Below are 12,281 nucleotides of genomic sequence, written 5' to 3'. Positions count from 1 at the left end.
TCAACAGAAACCTTAGTTAATTAGTCGATAGAGCTACACCCAACAAACTAAAAACTTGTTATTAAAACTGTGAATTCTATTAGTATTAGAACATGTTTTTAGTTGTGCTATAAAAAGCAACTGTATTTATAATGGATGTTTAAATATACGTGAAGAGAAATGCCAAGGACAAAATAACATTAAAATATTTTAACTGGATTTAACAAATGGAGGGTACACGGAAAAAACAGATATGTCACTTTTTATTCAAAATTTAGGTATAGACGTCATTGAATTCTCCGATTACAAATGCTTAGTTTAGAACACTCGAAAAATAAATAAATCAGCCTAGTCCGAGATAATTAACATTCAAACTATAGCGTGGAGAGAGAGAAACAGCTTTGTTCAAGTGTAAAAAACCAGCGATGTCAAATAAAATTATGTCGTCACCCAGCATTTTAGCTTCTTAATAATTAATCCCCCAGGATTAGGTACATTGTAACGTCAAATGAAACGACCAACAGTTTTTAAAGAAATTTAATCAAATATTCCAAATTATTTCATTTCAAACTATGAACGATCACTTAAAAATTTAAAACTTTAAGTCCTGCTTCTAATTGTGCGAACAACGACTTGCCTGGTATGTATTGCACTAATTTAAAGTGGATAATATTATTATTTGTATAAAGTAAAAGCTTCAGTAAATGAAAAAACCAGTCTTATTACTTTCTCTCACACCCCATATATGCAAGGAATTGAATATTTGTGTTACAAATTATGTAGAATCCAGCAATCAATATTTATTCTACCCAACCAATTCATTACCAAAATCTAAGAAAACAGCTGATCTACGTCAAAATGGCGGCCGTGAGGTAAATAATCAATTTTCTCCTATAAAACATATCCAATCTTAGGGTATGTTCAGTGTATGTACTCGTGTTAGTTTTCCTTGGGTTTTTCCGTTAGTGCTGAGAGCTAAAAATCCTGATAAATGAAAAGTGAACATCAGAAATATGATTTGCTTCAACTGACAAGGTTGAAAATAATCAAATAGAGGGACATCATTTTTCATATATTTAGACAACAGTTTCTCAATTTTAACAGAATATACCCAATGTGATAGAATAATGATTACTGAAGTTGTTAGATTAAAAAAGAAGAAGAAGATGACATAATAATTCGAGAATAATTTAGATGTATTAAGATTCATGTAATGAAGTTTTTAATAATATAAAAATTATAAAAAGTTCCACTCTTACTCTTTATTAATAAAAAAATAAAATAAAATACAAAACATAAAAAACTAACACCCAGGCCCCTCTTCTATCTTACTCACTTTTCAAAGTATATTTTGTAATAGTCAAAAGAATCTTCACCAAACATTTCGAAATTATATAATTATTTTGATAAATATGGTTTTTATAGGAACAACGGTTTAAAAACCATAATCTTGATAAACCATTTTCCCAACTGGACTATGTATATACATAGTTTCAAACTCGATATCAGAGGAAATATCTATGAGTCATTATTACAGCATATTGTTTTATATCAGCTATTATGAGGTTTTATTGTTAATTATTCAAAATGTAATGAAATATCCTGTAAATTTAGATACAGATTATATCGAAAGCGGTTAATGCTAATTAATTTCATTTCAAAGTCTTCCGTTAAAATTATTAATATAAATATGTAAACTAATGAAAGTGTATGATAATTAAAGTTGCCATTTTTGGGATTTCATAATATTATCAAGTATACGTGACCTCTAAAATCCAAATAAAAAAATACTAAATTTTATACAAAAAAAATTAAATTTACATCGTTTAGGATATAAATTATTTAGTATGGATATTCGATTCTCTTCTCGTTCTGTCAAAAAAAAGCCGCAGCCATGACAGGATCACGCTAAAAGTGGTTGTCTATCTTAAAGGGACAACTTATTGAAATCATTTATAATAAGACGTGACCATTGAACTAATTTTAAAAATAAAAAAAAACGAGGTATGAGAGCTTCTTGGAGAAGGCCAGAATAGCTGATAAAGAGAGGAAGAATACACTTGTATAAGATTATATCACTCTATCTCTCTCTATTCTGGCTGGATCGCAATGAAGTCGAAGTTACGAGGGATGGGAACGATAAGAAGGAAACAAAACGAAAAGTTTTAATTTTAATGGAGGTAAAAGATAAACAGAGTGGTGAACCGATGCTTTTTCTGTCTCTCCCGTTTTACAATTCCACTTATACGCCGCTTTCTCTTTAACTTTATGAGCGGAAATATAGTTACTAAGGTTGATCCACACATATACGTGCCGTGACATGATGTGACATACCGTGAAAAAGAGTTTGCTCGATTCACTTTTCATTATTTTCTGTGTGTAATATGAACAACGAACTTCTCATCGAGTTGGTTGTTTGAACACGCACCTTATTTCCCCCTTTAGTTTATTGAGAATATCGTCAGTCCACTGAAGGTGACGGTAAGATATGTCACGTCACGGATATGTGTGGATTTTTATACTCACCAGCGATATGAAAAAAGGGTTATCTACTCATCAGGCGTATATTCTAAAATTAAATAAAACCTCTTTTATGCTACTGTTTAGGTTTATTTTCCTTGGCTTAAATTGATAGATGGAATCTGCTATGCTGTGTACAATCCACAGATCACCTATATATAGATGTATCACGACAAAGTTGTTTGCTATATGTAAATTGACGTCGACTGAGGGTCGGAGCTTGAACTACTAATATGACATACTTTATAAAATACGCGCGAGATTTGAATTATTTGAAGGTAGATCATACTACACATTCCGTGTTGTTATTTCACATGAATTAAAAAGTTTGGATAAAAATAAAAATACAGTAATTTAAGGTATCTTCATTTTTTTATTTCTAGTATCTCTTTTTATAATTTTCTTCAATATTTTATACACTAGAATAACAAACATGAAAATATCTAATAAATACACTTGGAACCAGTATAAATCTAAAGCGGGGCTTCTGTAATAATGTGCCGGTTTGTACTTTATGGTGTATTCGATTGTGTGTAATGCTACATCTAAAGGATCTACAGGTCTATCTCTAAACATCTTGGATAATTGTTTTACATTCTCTTTATACCTGTAATAAATTAATTCGAATAGATTTCTTGATTTGAAACAAAAAATACTCTATGAAACATAAAAATAATGCAACTATTATCACTTTTGGAATATATCATTATCATTAAACAAATAATTAACAGATACATGGAGATAGTAGGTATGGGTGTCTCGGTATTTGAATCTACAGATATCACAATCTGTATAATCTGTTTCCAGTGAAGTGAAGATCCCAGTTGTTGGCCAAGTTTCATCTATTTACCTAACAGAGACATGCAAAATTCCTTTGGAATCTTTCAAATTCAGGAATAGTCACAAAATAATATAGAACATATTTTTAAAATGTGTGTTGAGTAATAAAAATCTTCTTATTAAGTTACTAATTACTTGAAATTAATTAAAATACTAATTTCCATATTTATATTCTCGTGAAATTAAAACTAATATTTTTTTGTCTAAAGTGGGATCAAGTTAAGTTAATCTTGATGTTGATGGAATCAACATCTTTAATAAAAAAATTACAATTGGATTAAATGTAAATGGACTTGGAAATTTATAAAAAAAAAATCAAATACTTAGATTCTTGGGCAAGGTTAAAGTTAGGGTCAAAATTAATTTAAGGGTCATGAGTAGTGTCATTAATGGGTTACTGAGGTTTGTAGTTTTTATATTTTTCGATATTTCAGTATAAAAATAGCTTTTTAGCATTAAACTTTAATGTAAAATCCATATGAGGAGATGAATTAACTATTATTTCACATCTAGAATCTATTGTACAACTAAATAAATATAAAGGAAGAATTAACGCACAAAAAATTAATAAAAATTCTAAGTTCTCGTAATTTCTACTAAAATTGAACGTTATGTTCAGAAACTGTGATCTAAATTTCGTTCTAGGTTAGGATCCACAATTAGCTGATTAGTCCCGGGTTATAGTTTCCGAAAAGTCCTTATATGGTAGATAGAATATAATTTGATTAACTGTAAGACTTACCTGGAATTATAAACAATTTCAAGTACAGCTGAATGAAAAGTCTTTTCGTTAATTTGGTTAAGATCAAGATGTACGGCAACGCCTTTTTCAATAAGTCTCTTAGTATTCATGGGTTGATCCCCAAATAGAGGGATAGCTACTATTGGAATACCGTAATGGATTGCTTCGGTTGTACTCAACAATCCGCAGTGAGATATAAATGCAACAGTCTTCGGATGAGCTAGAATTTAAATCATCTCAAATGATAATTGTTAGGACAAGAAAGTGTATTCAAAAAGAAGTTTTCACAATAACAAATACATTTTGATGAACGTAGTTAGGCTGAAATGCTACTACGAGGTCTGGTTATAAAATAAAATGACTGGTTACGGAAAAGGGTTTTATTATAAAAATTATTCTACATTCGAATGTTTTTTCCATTGATCGAAGCAGTGCTGGAAGTCTTCTTTGGTGAGCTCTGTTTTTTGTTTTACCGCTTCCATTGACTTAAATCGGGTCCCTTTTAAAGTAGATTTGAACTTCGGAAACAAAAAAAAGTCGCACGGTACCAAATCGGTACGGCGGTTGCTCTTCCAGAGCTCGGGCCGTATTTTAAAACCCCGCACGAGATAGAGTATTGTCCCCTTAAACCTCTTGCAACAATTTATAGCACTCAGTTTGAGGCACGAGAAAAAAACACGTTAGTTTCAAATCGCTACTGCACAAATACTATAATAGTGACGGAAACGTGTTTTGGGACGTCCATAGATAAGATATCTAGATACCCAACGCACTCTTCTTTTTTTGCCCCACTCGTCTAGGGCGCCCTCTATGCACGCAGTCTCGTTATTTAATAGCCAGACCTCGTATAACTTCTTTGTTTTATGGAAAGTATACAAAGCGAAAGGACAGTTCTTAAAAAAATATTTAATAAATCGACCCAGATTTGCGTGTATGTGTATGTATAATTATTAATGAATGTAAAACTATATTTATGAAGATTTCGGAGATAAAACTATATTTATGAAGATTTCGGGGAGTGGAAGATTTAATGATAGACGGTAAAATTTTCAAAGGTTAGTATAAATTTAAATATCTCACAGAAAATATGAAAAATCAAGCCAAAACAAGCATAAGAAAGAATACAAAGTGGTAATAAACCTGAAGCTCGTGAAATACTAAGTTAAAAATATACAGAACTCTAATATGACCAATGGTAACTCATGGAAGTCAACATTGGGTGATGTCACAAACAGAGAAAGAAATATTAAGAATATTTGAGAGAAAAATTATCAGAAGAATATAATATAGAGGAATTACAATGAAAGAAACTGAAGATGATAAAATAATAGAGAAATCGACGAAATATTCGGGAATGAAAATGAAACCTATAGGTTGAGATGGTTTGGCCAAATTCAAAGAATGGAGGACAAGCAGATGGCGCGTATCATAAACACCAAATTAAACAGGAGTAGGAAAAGAGGCAAACTCAATACCAGATAGACTGACCAAGTTTACGAAGACAAGCAATGAATGTGAGAAATTGGAAAATGTTGGTGAAGAAAAGACAAATTTAGAAGCGAATTGGTCTCGTTGTTGAAAATTGGACGATATTATGCCACTATTAACATTGTTGCTAGATCTTTAGGTTCCATGAAAAGTATACAAAGTGAATTATTATAAATAATATTGTCGTTAGAAAATAAATTTTGATGAAAATATTTAAGCCGATTTTAAACTTCCATTAACTTTGTTTTCAAAGATTATTGTGTATGGAAATCTAGATATATTCCACATATTAACAAAATCGGAGATCATTTTTGTCCTTAGACACGTTCTAGGACATCCCAAGTTCAAGAGAAAAAGAGGAGCTCTAAGTGACGATTCGGATTTCTGCTTCTTTGGATTTTAAACCATATTAACTACCAATACCTTGTGCCTAATGGTTATATTTTGCGCTTTTTTTGTTACTTTGTATTAAATTTACTCAATTTATATCATTTTTTTTTACTACCAAGTGATATACCGGGTTAAATAGTGAAGTGAAAAAGGTTTCTTTCATTTCTGTTGAGGAATTAATCAATATTTAATAACTTACCGAGAATATCAGATTGTGGTAACCATTTACGAACTAATACATTTTTTGGTAAGTCAGTCAAGTTTTCTATCTCACATTTCCACAAAAATCTTTGCGGTAACTGTTGCATAGCCTTCACTACATCTAAAACGAGACTTTTCGGAAGAGTATTAAAATCTACATTAGATCCCAAACTGAATAACACGACTCCATCATCAGCTTCGTCCATAAAACGTTGTATATCATCCGGTAACGGTTTGGAAGTTATGTGAAATCCCCCGATTTCAACAACAGCGCTTGTTAACAGAGAAGATTCAGTTGTCAACGGGTGCGAATTTAGTAAAAGAAAACTAACATTCGTCATCACGTTTTGTAGATTAAAACCACCGCCAAAATATTTGTTCATCAATTCTTGTTGGTGTGGATAATATGCATATTCTTTATAAATTGTATCGTATATTTGTACGATGGTGTTGGTGAGTCTCTGGAAGAAGGTCATACCGTTGATATTCGAGGTAACGTAGTAAGGTGAGATGGACGGAAGTCTTACGTTACCAACGAAATCGCTACACCTACAAAATTGAAATAACCATTAACATCACTTTTCTCATTACAAAAGTTTTTGAGAACAAGAAGGCGAGTCTTTGGAGGTTTAGTGGAGAACGAGATGTAAAGAATCCCACAAAATGTTGAAGTACATTCAATGTACGGTGCCATAGATATAGTGACCGAATTGAGAGCTAAACAGAAATCTACTCCCGTCTCATTGGGCCTGCATTCCCCTACGGAAACCGCCATCAGGATTACTTCGCAAGGGAGTCATTAGTTAATTTAATCTTCTTCGTTACTCCCCTGCGTCTTCCAATTGATGCTAATTGGTTGCAGATTCTACACTACCCTGCATCAGTGTAGGGAGCTAGCATAGCACCACGCACTGTGTCGCGTCGCAGATCTTAGAGGACTTGAAGAATGTCGTTGCATCCCATTTGTCTTCTGAGCTAAGCATTGCCTCGACCAAGTATTGAGGTGTGATTTCTTGATCCAGCATGGCTTTTGTTTCATGTCGGCATGTTTCCAATCCGGCACATTCGAAAAAGACATGGTCCGCGTCTTCGTCTACTCCGTTGTCAGCTGGGCATTCCGGGGAGTCATCTACTAGTATTTGTATAGGTATTCCCAACAGCACCCGGTGATATGATGGCCTGCGAGACTGAGATATGAATTTCAACGAGTACAGATGCTTCCATGGAAGGTGAGAGCGACCAGAAGGTTGCCCCAGTCCAGATAGCGCCCCATTAGTTTGAAAATGTTCAAAAATCGTTTGAAAGTTGCAAACGACATTGTTCTTTATATTTTTTTTCGGAGAATTAAATGAAGTGAACTGGATTGAAGATAGAGCTCGATAAAACGAAAATTATATCAAACTCTTTTACTTTAGAGCAAAAAAATAATTATGTTATAGGAAAATGTATTTCTGTTGAATTATTTCCATGAATAAATGTCATTTTTTGGTTCTAACAATCCACATGAAATTGATTGTTGAATACAGAATTTCAGGACAGTCTCCTTTTTAGAGCATTTTTTCATCATTCATTTAAAAGATCAATCTTCTTCCGTTAGTTTAGAACTTTCAGTTTTGTCATTTCCAAAGAAACTGGTAGACAGCGAAAACGTTATTAACGAGAAAGTAACCTGACTAAAGGCAGTAGAGGAAGAGAAAACTGAATAGGAAAGGAAGATAGAAAAAACTATTTTGATTACAGTAAAAGTTCTTTATTCGCGCTTCTTTCATTCGCGTTTTCACTATTCGCGGAGTAAAAAAATTTAACCCAATTCCAATATTCGCGGCTAAAAATTTCTTCATTCGCGGATCTTATAAGTACGTACATAATAATAAAAGGATTCCAATAGGTATCCAACCCAATATTCATTGTAAATGCCGTCAAATGGACTAATAAAAAAAGTAAAAATAGATCTTATAAAAACTTTGCCTAAAGTCATAAACCGCCTTCGCCGCAATCGGTGTTTTTTAGAATGTAAATAAACAGAATGAAAGCAACCTTATTATTCAATGATGAAGTACATATACATATTTTAAATGTTGCTGTTCCGATCTATGGTAAAAGTCGCTTTGCTGCAAAGGAATTTGCAAACCTAGTAGCTGATGGAGGATACAAACATGAGCAAGTATTTAATGCATACGAAACTGCACTGTTTTGGAAGAGAATGCCAAACAAAACATTTATATCTAAAAGCGAAAAGTCTGCTCCTGGATTTAAGGCAGCAAAGGATAGAGTTACACTGCTGCTATGTTCGAATGCATCTGGAGATTGTGTCATAAAGCCAATGATGCTTTACAGATCGTTTAATCCTCGGACTTCAAAAAATCAAAACAAGGGCAACCTACCAGTGTTTTGGCGTGCTAATAAGAAAGCATGGGTTACAAGCGTTATTTTTGTGATTGGTTCCGGAATTGTTTTGTTTCTGAAGTTGAAACTTATTTAAAAAACCAGAATTTAGACTTTAAAGCACTTCTACTTTTGGACAATGTACCAGGTCATCCTCGCGAACTAGAAACCATGCATCCAAATATAAAAGTGTCATTTTTACCTCCCAATACGACGGCTTTGCTTCAACCTATGGACCAAGGAATAATACAGGCCTTTTGGCTCTATTACATCAGAATAATAATGGATAATATGGAATGTAATCCTGATATGAATGTTATGGAATGCTGGAAGAAATTTGACATTGCAAAATGCATCGTAAACATCAAAGAATCATTGGAAAAACTGAAGCCACACACATTGAAGTCATGCTGGAAAAAACTGTGGCGTTCTCTGACTGCGGAAAATGATGAAGGAGCACTGGAAACGAGACATTTAATTTGAAAAATCTTAGTGAAGGTTTAAGAATGGCAAATGAGCTTTGCGATTTTTTTATGGACATTGATCCGTCTATGGAACGAAGCCTTATTTTTAAGAGGCAAATTGCTAATGCGACTGCGTCGTATTTCTGAATTGAGGGAGCTTTTAAAAACTGTTAAGTAAGAGAAAATTATAAAATTCTTCAAACCATTGCCTAAGCTTAAAGATAATTAATCAAAATGTTCAAAAACTTAAATAAAATTGATTTTTTTATATATTTGTTTTTTATGTTATCACCTAGGAACGTATCCCCCATAATCCCATACAAATTAAAATTCCTTATTCACGGTTTCTGTATTCGCGGCATATTTTTGGAACATATATCCCGCGAATAAAGAGCTTTTACTGTATTATATCCGGTGAAGTTAATCGTTGTATTCCGATCCGTTCCTTTGAAATATCAATATAGGGAAAGCTATAAACTGCAGAATTCTTCTTTATACAAAATACCAACTTGGTCGATATATACTAAGGCGCATTTTGTCAAAACAATAATCTAAACTCAATTAAACTCAATTTTTTATTATACTCACCAATTATTCATACCCAAGGAACTAAAAACTATCAAAGGAGCGTTAAAATGTTTAGCGAATCCCATCAGCGCCTCGTTTCCGAACGCTTCGAAAATGACCAAGTCAAACGTCGAATTTGAGCGTATCAAGTCGTGAATTGCTTCTTGGGAGAAGAGGTGATTGGAAATGTTCGTCCAATATTGAAAGGTGCTGGATAATTGTTCGAAGCTGTTGTAAGTATTCCAGTCAACCAAATCAACTGGAAGCAACATTGTGGAAATTACTATTTGGACGTTTTTCTTTATATTACCTAATTGTTCAATTAATTTTTTCGTAAAGGAAAATTTTGTTATTCAATATACCCTTACAGAACCTCAATGACCTCATTCCAATGATATTTTGAATCATGAATTGCATCCCTTCAGTGAAAAGACGCGATGTTTCCAAAACTACTGTTACTTCAAATTTCAATAAAAATCGTTGATGTGTAAACAGCATTAGTTTCAGGTCTCTAAAATTTTCTTATTTATAGTATAGTGACTCATAAAAACTACACTAATGAGCAAAAAATCGACTCAAGTCGTACGTTCGCAGTCAATAATCTCCAGAAAAAAATCTGTAGCTTAAGTTTTTGGTAATGAAAAAATATCAAACGAATAAGAATCTTGAACAATGGAAAAGGGTTATAATTAACAGTAAAGAAAATACAAGCTTAACTAAGCGCGTTTTATGTCCTATTTCGGTGTAGGATTTCTATATCAAACTCTTCACTAAGTTCATCTCATAAATGCTCGATAGGATTAAAGTTCAGAGACGTGATTCCTTTAAATTCTGTCTATGAACCGCTTCGACATCAATCTCCCCGCTTCATCGACAGTTTCAATGAAAACCAACTCGGTTTTTACTTCTGTAGACTGGTCCTCTTCTATCAGTACCATGCAGACACACTCTTCTTTTCGTGGGTCCATTTAACGTGTTCTCTGACAAATCGTAGACGGGCTGCTCGGCGGGCTGGGGTCAGTTTGGAACCAATAGCTGGCCTTTTTGGCTCAAGGTTAGCTGCCTTAAATCTTCTCCTGATTGTCCAGCTACTCACAGCGATTTCTCGCATTTCTCTGAGCTCTGGTTGTTATTTCTCGCTGACTCTGGCCTTGTCGCAAAAGTGTGACTACTCGAGGAGCTTTATCACTTGTTGTGCCCTTTTTAATGCAGAATTCTTGTTTGTTCTATTCAACTTTTAACCTTCCGAAATTCCTTTTTTTGATGGTTAGAAGTTAAATGTAAAATTCTCCTTAACCGAAATCTCTTACACATAATGAGCACTTAAATCCTGTTTGAATAGATTATTCCCGAGACCATGATGCTAACCTAACCTGAATTAATCAAATTATGATTTGAAGAACGAAATAAAAATTGAATCGATTTTAAATACGATTGATATTGGAACAAGCACTCGTCTCATCAAGATCCCCCACTTGTAATGAGATCATCGAAACAAAGGTTATAAGGAGAATTTTTAGTGGTTAAATGTTGACAACATGCGTCGTGAAGTTTGCTACGAGTACAAATACACAGTTAGGTTAGGTTAGTACAAATAGACAGTTAGGTTAGGTTAGTACAAATAGACAGTTAGGTTAGGTTAGTACAAATAGACAGTTAGGTTAGGTTAGTACAAATAGACAGTTGAGTTTTTGTCTAGGTAACATTACGTTATAACAATAAAAAAACTATAAAAAACACAGTGAAATTCCATTTCAATAAAATTAAAAACAAAATAACGTTCAAGGCGCCTCCCTTGGTATTAGGTTAAATGTATTTCACTTCTTTTATAGATAGGAACTTTTCGTTGCGACACTGGATAATATAAAACCCCAGTCGTCTTTAACATGTTATTAGTTAATTAGTGAATGTGATATTTCATCATGAATCTACTAATTTTGATTTTCGCGCACGGTCAAGTTAACTATATGAAAAGTTTATTTATCCCCCTTAAATTAATTTTTTCCGAAAAAATGAAAAACTAACCTAACATTTATATAGTGAATAGTTAATGGTATTTTTAATTAAAATATTAAATTGAGTACGCGTACAATAAAAGTTTAATTTCTTCTGACATCGTAGCTAACTAGCTAACGTCAATTGTCAGCTGAAACTACAAGTTTTTTATAAACTATTCCGGAATAAAAATTTAGTATAAATTCGAAATATGAAATTATTAACTTACCTGTATCAACGTTTGTTTCAACTAATATTGTGGTATAATTTTCTACATTTTCTTCTGGTTTAAAAGCACTTATAAATGTCACATTATGTCCCTTTTTAGTTAACTCTAACATTAATCTATCACCCAAAATAAATTGACTTCTTCCTGTACTTGGAAATATACCCAAAATATTAACTGCATTAACAACGTCATTACAATATAATAAAAAAGTAAATTTTAATAAGAATCCGTACATGTTTCTATTTAGAACAAATACACGACGAACTAATAGTGAATAGAGAAATATTTCAAGCGAAGCGTCTGTTGTAAAAGTTGAAAATACAGTTAGTAAATTTACAACATTCATTTACGTGTTAATACATCGAGAAATATGAATCCAGAGGTCACTTAACTCTTTCTTGGTGAATAAATGTTAATAATAAGATAGTTCTAAGCGACTATTGTTTCCAGTTGTCATCTAGATTATAAATTTATTATTATA

General features: G+C 32.7%; 1 protein-coding gene across 1 annotated transcript in view; it reads right to left on the bottom strand.

Moving 5' to 3' along the window:
- The window catches only part of LOC130440860 (uncharacterized), a 41,521-nt gene extending 29,244 nt beyond the window's left edge, over positions 1-12,277 (bottom strand). Inside the window, exons 1-5 of the mRNA XM_056774256.1 lie at positions 11,801-12,277; positions 9,598-9,835; positions 6,159-6,709; positions 4,082-4,301; positions 2,855-3,106 (exon numbers count right to left, since the gene is read on the bottom strand). Coding sequence (XP_056630234.1) covers positions 2,855-3,106; positions 4,082-4,301; positions 6,159-6,709; positions 9,598-9,835; positions 11,801-12,146 — 1,607 coding nt within the window. The 5' untranslated portion in view covers positions 12,147-12,277. The remainder of the gene's footprint in view (positions 1-2,854; positions 3,107-4,081; positions 4,302-6,158; positions 6,710-9,597; positions 9,836-11,800) is intronic.
- Positions 12,278-12,281: the final 4 nt, after the last annotated feature.

The sequence above is a fragment of the Diorhabda sublineata genome, chromosome 1 (genome assembly GCF_026230105.1).
Source record: "Diorhabda sublineata isolate icDioSubl1.1 chromosome 1, icDioSubl1.1, whole genome shotgun sequence".
NCBI classification, from domain to species: domain Eukaryota; kingdom Metazoa; phylum Arthropoda; class Insecta; order Coleoptera; family Chrysomelidae; genus Diorhabda; species Diorhabda sublineata.
This window is presented reverse-complemented; position numbering and strand designations above follow the sequence as displayed.